Here is a 17,624-nt window from a genome sequence, read left to right on the forward strand (position 1 = left end):
GTGATGGTGTCTAAGTTCCAAGTTTCATATCTCGGATGTGATATCTAGTCAATTACTAGGGGACTCCTATTAGCTTAGAGAAATCACAGTGTAATACTGAATACCCAGTAGGCAAAGACCCTCTATTTTGAAGATGATAAATATTAGATATATAGTAAAAGAAGAAATAAAACGAATTACAAACTTCTTATTAAAAAAAGAAATAGGATAAATGTCACTTGAGTAAATTTCAAGGAAAAAAAAATTGCACCAAATATATATACATGTCTCTCAAGGTCTCATAGGCATCTTGACAACATGCTGCTCTTCACACCTGCACTGTGCTCCCAGCTGACCAGACGCTTTTTATTTCAGGGTCTCATTAACACAGAGATAGTATCTTTCTAGATACCTGGTGTTCACTCAGCATTTCTCCTGACACCTCACAGTGCATATGTGAAAGAAAACCAGAGCTCTGTATAATGGTTTAAAAACAGACACAAAAAAGAAAGAATTCTAAAAAAAACAAACAGCCAAAATGTGCATCAAAATGAACACAGATCAGGTAAATAATGTGCAGTAAAACATTTGAGATATTTGTAAAGTTATATAAAGATATTTGTAAACATTTTAAAGTTTATATCACGTGTGTGTCAATAACAATCTATGTTACAATCGTGGGATAGACTGGATATTAACCACTGTAGGATTATAAAGTTCTATGTGACAATAAAACTTTAATTAGAAAACTATGTGTATTTATCATTAAAGAGTTTGTATAATAGAGTATGTGATAAACCATGAAAAAGAGTTATATAGACTTTACGTTTGTAGATTAGTCTGTGGAGTAGGAAATATTGCCAATCATTGGGGCATATAGTAAGGACTATAACCAGACTACTGTATAATCATAAAAGTTTGGCACACTGACTAGCAAGGTGTCGGACCAGCAAATTCACAGCACTGAAGAGGTTTACCATCTATTTTGAGACACAGAAAAATTCTGGACCATCATGTGATTCTAGATTAAATTGCTCTTCGGGATTACATGTTTTGAATTGTAAAGATTTATTGTATTCCCTGGAGGACTTCCCGTTACTAATGAGTCTGACAAGAGAACTGAAGACAAGTAAATCGCTTCTAAGTGCTCATGTACGTGGACATATTATGGCTCCGTACAAGCTCCAAGCTGTATGAAGCCATAATATGGTAGTCTACAGGGTCCTACTGTACTTCTGTACGCCCCAGATCTTATACAGAGGCATACAGACATTTTTTTTTCCATTAGAATACATATGACGGAAAAATAATTGTGCCATCTTACATTAGATGCCACATTACAAAGGCACCAAACGGCGGCTCTGGTGTTAATTTTCTTCAAACATACAAAAATATTACAATGATATAACCGAAAGAAACAGCATGGATCTGGTCAGCCCAAGAAAAATACAATGCAGCCGTCAGCAAACATATGGTCAAGTATGAGCTAGATCCTGGGGCGTGTACCCACAAAGCATCCAAAACATATGAATATATAACCTAAAGAGAAAGATGCCAATAGACAAAAGATGTACGAAAAATAGAAAAATACTTTATTCAAGATGACACATCGGTATACAATGATTAAAAATAATCCACAAACCAACAGGTTAAAAAGGACATACAAGCCATGCAACTCACAAAATGTAAGCAAAGAGTATATGTGAATAAACAGTGTTTGGTGGCATAGTCTAACACTGTATGCGTCTGCAAACAAATGCCTTCGTCTTCGTCGACCCCCAGACGAAGGCATTTGCGCCGAAACGCGCGTTGGGGCGGACTTCTTGCTGTGCACTCAGCTCTGGCACCTATCATGGGTATGCTCAATCATTGCAATTTGCTTTAAACATTGTTCTAATTGTCAGCACTGTCTATTTCCTGCTGTTACCTTCATATGTATTTTGTTACTTACCTGTACACCATTTTATATGGTAGATATATACTTAACTTTGCGTAACTTTTGCAGGCAGTATATAGTTTGCAGACGCATACAGTGTTAGACTATGCCACCAGACACTGTTTATTCACATATACTCTTTGCTTACATTTTGTGAGTTGAATGGCTTGTATGTCCTTTTTAACCTGTTGGTTTGTGGATTCTTTTTAATCATTGTATACCTATGTGTCGTCTTGAATAAAGTATTTTTCTATTTTTCGTACATCTTTTGTCTATTGGCATCTTTCTCTTTAGGTTATATAAAAATATTACAATATAATAACTTTTTGTGTGCACAGAACTATAATTACTTCCATAATTTTCTATATTCATAGAAAAATAAAAATTCAGATCTCGGGGTATATGTTGATCAACGAACCAAAACAAAGGAGTTCTGGATAATGCTAATTACAATGCAAGTCAAATGCAACATTCCTTTTTATTTTATTAATCTAACCCTAAATACCGTCTTATTTTTTTTCTTCAGGTAAGTACTGATTTTGCTTCCAATTTTGTTAAAAGAGTCAAAATGGTAAAATATGAAGATGGGTGATTGATCTAAAATCTTAAAAATTCAACTCATTTAGGTAAATCAATAATTATATTTAGTAAACACAAAGCGACATAATAGAGCACACATACATGTCAAAACCAATGCACTAGTATCATGTTTGAGGTTAAATTCACACCACGGTGAATATGCCTAGAAAATCATCAGAGGTATACGCTGACATGCCGATACACTTTAATACCCACAAAAATGGGTGTCTTTTTAGGATACTTTGGTTTGGTATATGTTGGTATCATGCAGCCCCAACTGTATCGAAAACCACTGTCTATAGCACTTTCAATACAATTGTAAACAGAAAAATTATATAGTGCGGTATACTTAAAAAAAATAAAAATTTAATGTTAGTATAGCAGACATATTCAGCTGCATAGGCATATTCAGTGGACCGTTTCGAACATTGCTGCAGAATGTAGACATTGAATGCATAGAAAATGTACATTTACCTATAGTTTATACACAAAATTTGAATGACTCAGTACATATTCAATAAAGTTACGTAGATGAAACACTATACACAGCAGCAGGGACAGATAACCAAACTTTGTTTAGATATATTTTTCCCTTAACCATCCAATAGAGAGAATATTTATATATGCACAGGATGGAGTGTGGTTCTCAATAGGTTTGAGGTCAGGGGAACATGGGGGCCACACCATGAATTTCTCTCCTTTTATGCCCATAGAAGCCAATGACACAGAGGTATTCTATGCAGCATGAGATGGTGCATTGTCATGCATGAAGATAATTTTGCTACGAAAGGCACGGTTCTTCTTTTTGTACCACGGAAGAAAGTGGTCAGTCATAAACTCTACGTACTTTGCAGAGGTCATTTTCACACCGTCAGGGACCCTAAAGGGGCCTACCAGCTCTCTCCCCATGATTCCAGCCCAAAACATGACTCTGCCACCTCCTTGCTGACGTCGCAGCCTTGTTGGGACATGGTGGCCATTCACCAACCATCCGCTACTCCATCCATCTGGACCATCCTGGGTTGCATGGCACTCATCAGTAAACAACACGGTTTGAAAATTAGTCTTCATGTATTTCTGAGCCCACTGCAACCGTTTCTGCTTGTGAGCATTGTTTAGGGGTGGCTGAATAATAGCTTTATGCACACTTGCAAACCTCTAGAGTATCCTACACCTTGAGGTTCGCAGGACTCCAGAGGCACCAGCGGTTTCAAATACCTGTTTGAGGCTTTGCAATGGCATTTTAGCAGCTGCTCTCCTAATCCTATTAATTTGTCTGGCAGAAACCTTCCTCATTATGCCTTTATCTGAACGAACCCATTTGTGCTCTGAATCAGCCACAAATCTTTTCACAGTACGATGATCACGCCTACGTTTTCTTGAAATATCCAATGTTTTCATACCTTGTCCAAGGTATTGCACTATTTCACGCTTTTCGGCAGCAGAGAGATCCTTTTTCTTTCCCATATTGCTTGAAACCTGTGGCCTGCTTAATAATGTGGAACGTCCTTCTTAAGTCGTTTTCCTTTGATTGGGCACACCTGGCAAACTAGTTATCACAGGTGTCTGAGATTTATTAGAATGATCCAAAGAGCCCTAAGACACAATACCATCAATGAGTTTAATTGAAAAACTAATAATTAAATGTTTATGACACTTAAATCCAATGTGCATAATAATTTTGAATACGGTGTATTTAAAGGTGCGGATGGGATGTGTAAAGTCCTTGTGACAAAAAAAATGTCACATTATCACAGCTATGGTGGTCATCAATAATAGATTAAGCTTCAGGTTAAATATTTAACTTAGACCAAATGCACGGATAAGAATTGACATGTATTATAGAACTGCTGTTTTTAAAAGAGGAGGTGACATATACACACTTTATGACCAATTCCACTCCTTGAGTAGCACACTGAGCTTGTTTTAAACATAGCATAACTCATTCATATGAGAGCTGCGGGTGGCATAAAAGCTGGGGTGATTAAAAATGCAAGGGGGGGGGGGTCAGGGAAAATGGCAACAAGCTGTGCCTATGATCTGCAGTACTGTTTATGCATGATAAATAGCAATTATCTCCATCAAGCCCAATGTAGTTGTTTTACAAATTCTCTAATATAAATGCAATAGTGTAGCTAATGCACTGAAGAGAGAGAGAAAAGGCATGGCGCTCACTATTCAGTTAAAATGCAGCAAAAGGCAGCATGGATGTGGAACACAAGCCTACAGCCATTTCGCGTGTACCCAAGCTTTATCAAGGCCTCGGCGTTACAATAGACCCCGTCCCCTTATATACAAATGGGAGGACTTAGATTACATAACAAGTATTACTATAAAAATATAAAACATATAAATGGTTACATCGGGTCTTTACAGTTGCAATATTACCACAGTGCCATACAGTATTGTTATACACTATGGAGCTAAAAAAGAACTCAAATTATTATGGTCATTCAGACCTAAAGGACCTATTTACCCCCTGAGATGAGCTGTTTAATACACTTGAGACCAGAAAATAAAATTTCCCTGGGGTTAACCACATGGTGGGTAAGCATATGTTCAATGAGTCGTGGATAGCCCTCCCATGGTTAAAGATCATACGTGTTTCCCAGAATCTCTTTACCATCGGCTGGATAGTCTTCCTGATGTAAAAGAGACTGGAGGGACACATAACGACATACACAACAAAATTAGTTCTGCACGTAATCACACTGTCAACCTCCACCGCCAAGCCCCCCAGTTTCAGGTAACTTGACCGTTTAATTTGACTGCAGAACCTGCAATGTCCACACCTGTTGTTCGTTTCGAAAATTATATGACTATGACATTGCCCATTGGACCATGCCAGAATGAGAAGACAAATATTTTGTCCCTTTTTTTATTTTTATTATCACTAACACTTACTTCCATATATTCCTAACAATTGTTCTCTACTTTGACCTCTTGCCTTGTCCCAGGCGGTAAATAGAACCACATCTGGATATCGTCCTATCTTTCAGCTTTTAAAATAGCTCTTCAGCCTGTAATTCAAATGTCACCTCATCACTGTTTATTATTCGAAGTCTCAGAAACTGACTGCAAGGTAAGGCCTTTTTAACATGGAATGGGTGGCAGCTATCAAACCTCAACAAAGAGTTTGTAGCTGTGGGTTTGCGATAGCCATTTCTGCTCAGTTCCCTTGTTACAGTGACTAATACATTTAGAAATGTGATGGTGTTACCACCAAACTTACTCGTGAATTTCATATTCACATGGTTATTACCAATGTATTGTACATATTCTAGAAACTCTTTGGGGTGCCAGAGCAAATGCTGAAAATATCAATATCACACAAATATTGTTTTAAATGCTTTAAATAAGGATTAGCGGTATTATAGATCGCATCTTGTTCAAATTCTGCAAGAAAATTCTTGGACCATTTAGTGTCAAACTGAAAGGCATTATGGTTCAGGACAAATATCTATTCGTCACAACTGAAGTCCACAAATATAACATTTTCAAAATGCAACAGATCTAACAGTAGCTAAAATGCTGGAAAACTCAAAGTAGTGCACTATAAAAAAAAACTGTCCAAAAGTCATAGCTCAGCCTCAGGGGTCTCAAGCACGCGGCCCACAGTGTCGTATGGGCCCCTTGAGGCTGTTATCTGCGGCCCGTGGGACACAATGCCGCTAGTATAGGCTCTGCTCCGGGACTCTGTGGAATTCCCCGACATCCCTGTCCATATATGGACACGCGATGTCTGGCAGAGCCGGAGACCCGGGCAGAGCGCTAGTATATTCTCTGCTCCGGGACTCTGTGGAATTTCCGGACATCGCTGTCCATATGTGGACAGCGATGTCAGGGAATTCCACAGTGTTGTCAGGGTCTTCCCCAGAGTGGAGTCCCGGGCAGAGTGCTAGTATAGGCTCTGCTCCGAAACTCTGAGGAATCCCCTGACATCGGTGTCCATATATAGACACGCGATGTCTAGGGCTTCCCCAGAGCCAGAGTGCCGAGCAGAGAGCTAGTATAGGCTCTGCTCCGGGACTCTGTGGAATTCCCTGATATCACTGTCCATATATGGACAGTGCTGTCAGGGTCTTCCCCGGAGCAGAGTCCAGGACAGAGCGCTATTATAGGCTCTGTCCCAGGACTCTGTGGAATCCCCCTGACATCGCTGTCCATATATGGACATGCAATGTCTGGCAGAGCCGGAGTCCCGGGCAGAGCGCTAGTATAGGCTCTGCTCCGGGACTCTGTGGAATTCCCTGACATAGCTGTCCATATATGGACACACAATGTCTGGGGCTTCCCCAGAGCCGGAGTCCCAGGCAGAGCGCTAGCATGACCTCTGCTCGGGGACTCTGTGGAATCCCCTGACATCACTGTCCACATATGGACAGCGATGTCTAGGGCTTCCCCAGAGATGGACAGTGATGTCTGAAGCACAGTTGGAGTCCCAGTAGGAGCGCTACTAGCGCTCTGCCCGGGACTCCAGCTCTGGGGTTGCCCCTAACATCTCTGGCCATATATTTATGGACAATGATGTCAGGGGCTCCTCCAGTAGAGGAATCCCTGGCCAAAGCGTCGGCAACGCTCTGGCTGGGGATTCCACTCCTAGAGGGAGCCCCAATGGAGCTATCTACTGGGGGTGTGTATGGCATTATCTGCAGGGGGCACTGTGGCAGCATCTGCAGATGGCACTATGATAGAATCTACAGAGGGCACTGTGACAGCATATACAGAGGGCACTGTGGCAGCATCTACAGAGGGCACTGTGGCAGCATCTACAGAGGGCACTGTGGCAGCATCTACAGAGGGCACTGTGGCAGCATCTACAGAGGGCACTGTGGCAGCATCTACAGAGGGCACTGTGGCAGCATCTACAGAGGGCACTGTGGCAGCATCTACAGAGGGCACTGTGGCAGCATCTACAGAGGGCACTGTGGCAGCATCTACAGAGGGCACTGTGGCAGCATCTACAGAGGGCACTGTGGCAGCATCTACAGAGGGCACTGTGGCAGCATCTACAGAGGGCACTGTGGCAGCATCTACAGAGGGCACTGTGGCAACATCTACAGAGGGCACTGTGGCAGCATCTACAGAGGGCACTGTGGCAGCATCTACAGAGGGCACTGTGGCAGCATCTACAGAGGGCACTGTGGCAGCATCTACAGAGGGCACTGTGGCAGCATCTACAGAGGGCACTGTGGCAGCATCTACAGAGGGCACTGAGGCATTATCAACAGAAGGCACTGTGGCATTATCCAGGGGTATGTGGCATTATCTACAGAGGGCATTGTAGCATTATCTCCAGAGGGTACTGTGGCATTATCTACAGAGGGCACTGTGGCATTGTCTATAGAGGGCTCTGTGGTCACTATCTAAAAAGGGTCTGCCTAATCTTGACATTTGTGAGTATGCCAAATGCTGCCAACTGAGCCGCCGGACTGCATATAGCGACACTTAAACTGTAAAACTGGATTTTTGAAATAAGTACGAGGAGTACACTCGCAAATTTCTGTTAAGTTTAAACCTAGCGCTATTATTATAGTAATGTAGTATTGTTATAGTAAAGTAGTATTATTATAGTAGTTCAAATAAGTAATTGATTAACAATAATTATGTATTGTATGCAATTTGAAAGTAATGCAGCCCGTCAACTTCACATTTTCTATATGTGGCCCACTTACCCGGCCGAGTTTGAGACCCCTGTTTAGATTATATAACTTCCACTCAAATGGCCATTCACATTCATTTTTCAGTCTCAGGAACAGAAAATTATACAAAGCCTCCAACATTCACCCCTTATGGAATTTGCCCATTAAGACTTTTTTTCCTCCCTGTATTCTGTCAGCAATAACTTTGTTATACACGAGCATACAAAACATACCAGCACTGCTGTGTCCGACATCAGAACCCTATGTAACCGCAGAGCCATACAAGGTTTTAGTTAAAGGCTATGTACACCTTTGAAAGGATTTTTTTTAATTAAATCCATGTGTTATGTGTTTTTAAGCAACTTTCAAATGGACTTTTATAAAAAATAAATGTTTTTATATATATAAATATATGTATTCTGTACAGAAGCTGTATCATTCTCTCTCAGCCTGTTCAGTTGAATGGACAGCTCATCCGAGAGCGGGTCATGCGTGTCTCTGACACACAGGATTCCAATAATATTGATCGCATCTAAGTTATGAACTTAGATGTGATCGATATTAGCTGGACCCTGTGTATGAGAGACACGCAGGACCCGCTCTCAGCTGAGCCATCAGTTCAGCTGAACTGACGGATTCGGCTGTGAGAGAATTATACAACTTCTATGTATACAGGTTACATAGCAGTTGTATGGTAAAAAGTTAACCTTTATTAAAAGCCAATTAAGCCTTTAAAGGACGAGTGTCACGAAAAAAAATAATTTGATATCAATTTGCATTTAGAGTTTTATTATAAAATATTTTATTTATGTGTGTGCTTGTGTTTTACTTTTTTCTAACTTTTACTTCACTATGGGGGCTGCCATTTTGTTTTTCATCTCTGTATGTGTCGATTAACGACACATTCAGAGATGGAATATGGCAGCTACAATGCATAGGAGTCAATGAACGGGAGCCGTTCCATTGACTTTGCTCTCTGGCTCTGTACTGCGCAGACGCAGGTCAGAGTCACACAGAACAGAGCAGCTGTTTGCAGGGAGAGAGCAGGCGCCATCTTAAAGACCAGCTGTACTGCAGGTAAGGTCTGTGTCTCTGCATTTCCCACTCTTTATCTCACAGACCCCCGCTCTCGTGACCCCCGATCCATGATGCCCTGGCTAAATTAAGGCGGGAATTGAGAGAAATACTGATAGCAGACTTTGACAGAAGTTTGACCTCCCTCCGCATGACATACTACACCTCACACAATAAGGCGAGTAAATATATGGCGAATAGGGTTAAAAAAAAACGGCAGAAGTCGAGGATACCGTTTTTGATAGCGGAAGGGAGTGAGCCAAAAATCTCGAATCCCCAAGGGATAGCGGATAGGTTTAGCCAGTTCTACTCCAAATTATACAATTTACAAGACGATTCCAGTATAGTGCCACCTACGGCAGAGGCAATAGATATATTTCTAGATCAGATTCAACTGCCTAAAATAACTTCTCTTCAACTAGAGCAGCTAAACGCTCCTATTCTACCGGACGAGATGTCTAAAGTTATAAAATTAGGTAAACCAGGTAAGGTCCCGGGGCCGGATGGGTTTTCATCTGAATATTACAAATTTAACGAATCTATTCTGACCCCTTACTTAGCTCGTATTTTTAATGTAGCAATAGCTAGAGGAAGCCTCCCGGCCGAGATGCTGCAGGCTACTATTGTAACAATACCAAAACAAGGGAAATCCCCGATTCTCCTCCTCTGTCATGTGATCGGACCTAGGTTACCGATTCATCAGACGGGGTTCATGTGACTATAAATCTGTCCATAACAAGAGACAGTGCACTCAGGACAAGCCTTGCCCTCATGCCGTAGTTGTATGGTTCTGTCTGCAGTGATGGCGGTGGGTGGCTCTGAAACCCGCCTCCCCCGTCGGGTCATCTCAGGACAGAAGGGGTGTCCAGATTGGAGACACAGCGCCGCACCTGTCCTCAGGTTGTGTCTGGTATTGCAGTTCACGTCCATTGAAGGGAATAGGACAGAGCTGTAATACCACACACGACCTGAGGACAGGTGCGGCGCCATGTTCTCCTGGACGACCCCTTTAAGACTTTTCCAGTGTGTGTGTGTGTGCCAGAGCGGAGTGTGCACGGGCGCCGCTGATACTTCATAGCCGCTTATCAGCTGTTTTGAAGAATCAGCGGCGAGCACCCCCCCCCCCCACACACACACACACACACACAAATCCCCCAAACACGCAAAATCAAGTGGAATCAAGCGTTTTTTTATGTGTTTTTTTGCACGACTTATTTTCAGGCGTAAACGAGGCGTTTTACGCCTCGATTTACGCCTGAAAAGACGGCTCCAATACGTCGGCAAACATCTGCCCATTCATTTGAATGGGTTTGCCGATGTACTGTGCCGACGACCTGTAATTTTACGTGTCGCTGTCAAAAGACGGCGTGTAAAATAACAGCCTCGGCAAAGAAGTGCAGGACACTTCTTGGGACGTAATTTGAGCCGTTTTTCATTGAATTCAATGAAGAACAGCTCCAAATTACGGCCGTAATTGACGCCTCGCAAAACGCGAGTACGAGCAATTACGTCTGAAATGATGGAGCGGTTTTCTCCTGAAAACAGCTCCGTCATTTCAGACGTAAATGCAGTTAGCGTGTGCACATACCCTAAAGGTATGGTCACACACAATGTTTTCAGCTGAAAAATCGGAAGCAGAACGCCTACAAGCATCTGCCCATTGGTTTCAATGGGAAATACGGCGTTCTGTTCCGACAGGGCGTTTTTTACGTGGTAGTTTTCCAAAAACGGCACGTAAAAAGATAGCCGACCAAAATGAAGTGCACATCACTTCTTGGGACGTTTTTGGAGCCGTTTTTCATTGACTTTATAGAAAAACAGCTCCAAAAACGGCCGTTAAAAAACGCGAGTTTGATTAAAGAATGGCTGAAAATCAGGAGCTGTTTTCCCTTTGTTTAGTGAGCGTGTGAACATACACTTAGCCTTTTGGTGTGTCCTATAACTTCTTCCAGCTGCAGAATCACACCCATTATGGTTGCCGGACACTGCTTAGCAATTTGAAGACACCTTTTCCTGGCTTGTGGGAGGGGGGGGTGAGGTTCCCTTCCACATTTACAGCAGCTGTGAGTCAGGTTGCTTTGCCTTATTCACCTTGCTGTAATTCTGGGAAGTGCTCCCCCTGGTGGCCAACATTGGAAAACATGTCAAATTATTATTTAATTTTTAATACTTTCCACCATACGGAAAAAATAAATAAATACAGCAAAAAACGTAAAAAATATAATAGAAATACACTACCGTTCAAAAGTTTAGGGTCACTTAGAAATTTCCTTATTTTTGCAAGAAAAGCACAGTTTTTTCAATGAAGATAACATTAAATTAATCAGAAATACACTCTATACATTGTTAATGTGCTAAATGACTATTCTAGCTGCAAACGTCTGGTTTTTAATGCAATATCTACATAGGTGTATAGAGGCCCATTTCCAGCAACCATCACTCCAGTGTTCTAATGGTACATTGTGTTTGCTAACTGTGTTAGAAGGCTAATGGATGATTAGAAAACACTTGAAAACCCTTGTGCAATTATGTTAGCACCGCTGTAAACCATTTTGAAGTTTAGAGGAGCTATAAAACTGACCTTCCTTTGAGCTAGTTGAGAATCTGGAGCATTGCATTTGTGGGTTCGATTAAACTCTCCAAATGGCTAGAGAAAGAGAGCTTTCATGAGAAACTCAACAGTCTATTCTTGTTCTTAGAAATGAAGGCTATTCCATGCGAGAAATTGCCAAGAAACTGAAGATTTCCTACAACGGTGTGTACTACTCCCTTCAGAGGACAGCACAAACAGGCTCTAACCAGAGTAGAAAGAGAAGTGGGAGGCCCCGCTGCACAACTGAGCAACAAGAGAAGTACATTAGAGTCTCTAGTTTGAGAAATAGACGCCTCACAGGTCCTCAACTGGCAGCTTCATTAAATAGTACCCGCAAAACGCCAGTGTCAACGTCTACAGTGAAGAGGCGACTCCGGGATGCTGGCCTTCAGGGCAGAGTGGCAAAGAAAAAGCCATATCTGAGACTGGCTAATAAAAGGAAAAGATTAATATGGGCAAAAGCACACAGACATTGGACAGAGGAAGATTGGAAAAAAGTGTTATGGACAGACGAATCGAAGTTTGAGGTGTTTGGATCACACAGAAGAACATTTGTGAGACGCAGAACAACTGAAAAGATGCTGGAAGAGTGCCTGACGCCATCTGTCAAGCATGGTGGAGGTAATGTGATGGTCTGGGGTTGCTTTGGTGCTGGTAAAGTGGGAGATTTGTACAAGGTAAAAGGGATTTTGAATAAGAAAGGCTATCACTCCATTTTGCAACGTCATGCCATACCCTGTGGACAGCGCTTGATTGGAGCCAATTTCATCCTACAACAGGACAATGACCCAAAGCACACCTCCAAATTATGCAAGAACTATTTAGGGAGGCAGCTGGTATTCTATCTGTAATGGAGTGGCCAGCTCAGTCACCAGATCTCAACCCCATAGAGCTGTTGTGGGAGCAGCTTGACCGTACGGTACGCAAGAAGTGCCCATCAAGCCAATCCAACTTGTGGGAGGGGCTTCTGGAAGCATGGGGTTAAATTTCTCCCGATTGCCTCAGAAAATTAACAGCTAGAATGCCAAAGGTCTGCAATGCTGTAATTGCTGCAAATGGAGAATTCCAAGACGAAAGCAAAGTTTGAAGGAGAAAATTATTATTTGAAATAAAAATCATTATTTCTAACCTTGTCAATGTCTTGACTATATTTACTAGTCATTTTGCAACTCATTTGATAAATATAAGTGTGAGTTTTCATGGAAAACACAAAATTGTCTGGGTGACCCCAAACTTTTGAACGGTAGTGTAAGTAACGACACTTAAAAAAAAAAGGTTTAATTTGCGACACATTCCCTTTAAATCCAGCCAACAACAGTGAACAAACAAGCCTACAGCCGTTTCACTTGTTCCAGTGCTTTGTCAATGCCTCAGAATTTCAATACACGCCATCCCCTTATATACAAACATTACAGCCTTAATAAAATAACCATTTTAAAAAGAGATAAAATAATACCAAAACATATCATAAAGGAATAGAATCTGCACAATAGAATAGAGGATGTTCACAATATCTTACTATATTACACTTCACATAAGGAATGCACCAAGATTGTTTCTATCATCAAGAACAAGTGGTCCCAGTGCCTCAGTTTTTAGAATCAATTCAGCTTCTTTTCGGAGTAACAAGTTGTCTATCACCCATCAAGGTACCCATCATTAACCCATCATTAACGATTCTGAAGTGTTTAGACAGTGAATAGACATTCCACGGGATATCTATTCACAATCCCGACACTTCGATAATGTTTCTGTGGTAGTTACAGCAGAGCAAGCGTAATCTCGCTGTAACCTGTCATGCGTTAGTATAAGACGGCACATACGGATCTAAAAGGATCCCTATGCACTGACTAAATGAATGGAGAGAAGTGTATGACGCCGATTGGTCAGCGTCATACACTCCTCTGTACAATGCCCACTTGGTCAATAGTAAAACACACCCAGTTGTCCATTGAGAAACTAATTAGCATAAAGCTAAAATAGCTAATAAAGTGGTGAAAATAGATAGTTTTTTTTAAAATAAAAAGCACTGCTGTCACCTACATTATAGCGCTGATCGAATTATGTAGGAGATAGGGCACTTATAATGCTTTGACAGAGCCTCTTTAAGTAACTTTCTTTCTGATTGCCTACTTTTGGACAGCTTTCACTGCATGTTTATCCTTAGGTTTTTAAGGTAAGTCATGGAAACTTGATGGCATAAAAGTCTGTAATGGGAAAGCCCCTTTAAATACTGGGACAGCTTAGTAGTCATTATTCTGTTTTCTATATGTAGCAAATTTAACAGAAAAAAAAAATCAAAAAGATACCAGTTTACTCACAGAGATTCCATTTCAGGCCAGTCGTAGTTATACAATTGCAAGGTAATCCCACAGGGATAAGGCCACACCATTTCCCTTCTTTTCCTGTTGCCACATGTAACTTGTGTTTACCCTGTGGAAGTTATTAAAAGAATAATATTACATAAAAAAAATTCAGTAGTAATTCATTACACAAAATGTAACTTAGCTGAAATCATAGCTCTGCTTTGCAGTCATTTCCCAGTATATAGATATACATTATTAAGTGTGGGGGAAAATATTTTTTTTCTCTTCAAATGTAGTCTTTTTTTTAAATTCTATGGCTAAATCACCAATTCAGGCCTTCTGAATTTTTTCACCTGGATTATTGCAGCATATTAATAATGGTCGGTTCCCAAATTAATTTGAATATTCTTCATTCTGTTGAATAAACAAATTTTAGGTGCTGACTTAGGACAGTGAGAGACCTGTACCTTCAGTGATCTACAGAAGTACCTACTATAGCTTGCTCAATATAGCCCTGCTTACATGCAGATATCTAGAGATGCACATTGTGTGACTAAAGTATTTCTCCCGCGACTGGTCTGATCTGCTAGACTTCTTTGAAATAAGAAATATGGAAAATCAAATATTGAAATATATTGACGATCAAATATTGATTATTATAATCAATTTGTCCATGTTATTAAAGTAAAACAATTTGTTTTTTACTTTACCTTGTCATTACTAATTAAAAACGAAGATAACAACATTATATACACCCCTATATTGATCAGCGTCCCAATACCAGCGTCTCTCAAGTTACATTGGCATCAACTTACCATGTTTTCAACTTATAAAGATATTTTTCAGTCTATTGTAAAGTGAAACCACATTCAATTTACATTGACAAGTAGAATGAAATCAGTTAGCGCACGATTACTGAAGTACATGCTCTGATTGGCTGACTAGTAGCGCCTCACTGTGGTACAGTACAGTACTACATGTAATGCTCTCTACCTGTACTGTACTGCTCTCTACCTTTACTACATGTAATATACTGCTCCCACCCATGCTGCATGTACTATACTACTATCTACCTGTACTACATCATGTAATGCTCTCTACCTGTACGACATGTACTGTACAGCTCTCCACCCGTGCTGCATGCACTGTACTGCTATCTACCTGTACTACATGTACTGTACTGCTCCCTACCTGTACAACATGTACTGTGCAGCTCTTCATCCTTGCTGCATGCACTGTACTGCTATCTACCTGTACTATATTGCTCTCTACCTGCGCTACCTGTACTGCATTCTACGTGCACTACATGTACTGTACGGCTCTCTACCTGTGCTACATGTACTGTACGGCTCTCTACTTGTGCTACATGTACTGTACTGCAATCTACCTGTACTTTCAGCACAGTATGTCTATCTACCTGTTCCAGGATAACATGCTATTCTGGACATCAAGTTAGGGTGGCTCCATGTAATCTTTACTCTACTCTGTCTGTACAGGAACTGCTGTTCTTAGCATATAAATGGATTCACCAGTTATCAGCAGATCTTTCTGACCTCTTTATGTAATGACTTGCTATATCTGTATTGATTATCTACTTATTATTCTTTAATCTTCCTTTTCTTTCTTATTTTTAGTTAACATTTTAAGTCATTGAACCAATAACCAGTTTTAAAAACAGTCATTGTCTTTAGTTACACGATTTAAATTCTCCCCTTGCAACAAATTGATATTATAACTTTAGGGAGCACTTTAGTAAATTAATATTGAAATGCTGATCGGACTTGGGCAAATTGGCCCAACTATGACCAGTTAGAGTTGATTTTATCCAAAAGTTCCACCTTACATTCAAAGTTCCTTGAACAGGTCAGTACTGTCCTTTATTTTAACAACATTTTTCTAGCACAGGTTTGCCATTCACAAACTTGTCATGCAGGGAAAGCGATCTCTTTGAATATGAGGTTTTACATTTGCCATCTAGAAATAAATTGATTGTTATTTCCAGACTCACCTGTTGAGCCACAATCTCTCCAACAGCATTAGTCTCAGATGTGGAATCAAACAGTCACATTTAAAGAATGCACTGGCTCTTGCCCAGGGAAATTGCTGTTTGAATAGGCAATTTCCGACATGCTTTTGCTTTTAAATTCAACTTGTACAAACCAGTGCGATAGAACTGATTCCAAAGTACAAAAGGGATTATTTATAAAAGTCATGGTGCTGTATAACTGGGGCAAATCTAAATTTGATTGATGAAGAGAATTCCCACTACGGTTTCGAAATAACACTAGTTCCTAAGTAATAACAATTTAAAGCTCACCTCCTCTAACAGATTGCTGATCTCTCCTGATTTTTTTTCTCTTTTCTATAAAGGACTAAATTTGAATTGGTTTCTTTTGTAGTGGAAACAATACACAGTTGGATAACCAGTAAAAGTCCAATTAATGTTTAAAGTTTAGCAAATATTGTCCAGAGGGAATCACATAAACAGAGTAAAGATTGGGTCATATGCGAATCGGCCTATAACAGAGAAAGGATCAAATTCGTTGGACTGTAAGGTGCTAGGAGAGTTCAAGACATTTAATGTTTTGCTTGATTGTTATGACCAGCAAGTATGTGGACCCACTGGGCTACTCCACTGGTTTGGCTTAAGGCCACCTTTAAGGGCGTTATCTAAATAGCCTCCCCGGTCTTTTCCCTTTAACCCCTATACAGGGATCTGGTCTTCGCTGCGGGGAGGCTACCAGGTCGCTACCTCTTGGGGTGGTCCCGACGGAGTAGCTGATGGTTAAACATACAAGAAACAGAAACTGGCAGATGGTACCTTGAAGGCAGTATCGCTGGTCCCAAGCGGATAGCGTAACGCTGGTCACCAGCATGTAGCAGGTAGCTGAACACAGGCAGGTAGTGGATAATCGGAAACACAGGCTGACCACAGATCGCAACAGCGGCAGGTAATGGATAACCAGATACATATTGACCACAGATAACAACAGCGGACTGGATACAGGCTGGTATTGGATAACCAGATACAGACTGACCACAGATAGCAATAGCAGACTGGACACAGGCTGGTAACGGACAACTGGACACAGGCTGACAACAGATTGAAATAGCGGACTGGAATCAGATGCATACAGGAACCTTTGCTAGCTAACAATAAGTGGATAGTGGAGGTGCCTTAAGTAGTCCTGGGGGCAACAGGGATTGGATGGGTGAATTTGAATTTTGCGCGCACTAAGAACACAGCGGCCATAAGCAGAGGCTATTAGCAGACGCCGGTGGCCTGGGGGAGGAACAGGCTGCCGGCGGTGTTGCGGTACTTCTCTCTGTTATGCCCCCTTTTCTTGGGTCCAGCACCAGAATGAAATTTCCTGAGGAGAACTGGGGAATTGCTGTTCTCAAAAAGCTCCCAAGAACTTTCCTCATGGCTAAAACATTTCCAATCTACTAACTAAAATGTATTCTTCCCAATCTTTTTACAGTCAAGAATGTCCTTAATTTCAAACTTAGATCCA

At 41.0% G+C, this 17,624-nt stretch overlaps 1 protein-coding gene across 3 annotated transcripts in view; it reads right to left on the reverse strand.

The window, feature by feature from the left end:
• Positions 1-17,624, reverse strand: part of TPK1 (thiamin pyrophosphokinase 1) — a 682,711-nt gene that overhangs the window by 186,696 nt on the left and 478,391 nt on the right. For all 3 annotated transcript variants that reach the window (XR_012847973.1, XR_012847974.1, XM_075828584.1), the window contains exon 8: positions 14,125-14,236. Coding sequence is in view for 1 of the 3 variants with exons in the window: in XM_075828584.1 (XP_075684699.1) it covers positions 14,125-14,236 (112 nt within the window). In the remaining 2 variants the exon portion in view is untranslated. The remainder of the gene's footprint in view (positions 1-14,124; positions 14,237-17,624) is intronic.

Source organism: Rhinoderma darwinii, chromosome 5 (assembly GCF_050947455.1).
Source record: "Rhinoderma darwinii isolate aRhiDar2 chromosome 5, aRhiDar2.hap1, whole genome shotgun sequence".
Classification (NCBI taxonomy): domain Eukaryota; kingdom Metazoa; phylum Chordata; class Amphibia; order Anura; family Rhinodermatidae; genus Rhinoderma; species Rhinoderma darwinii.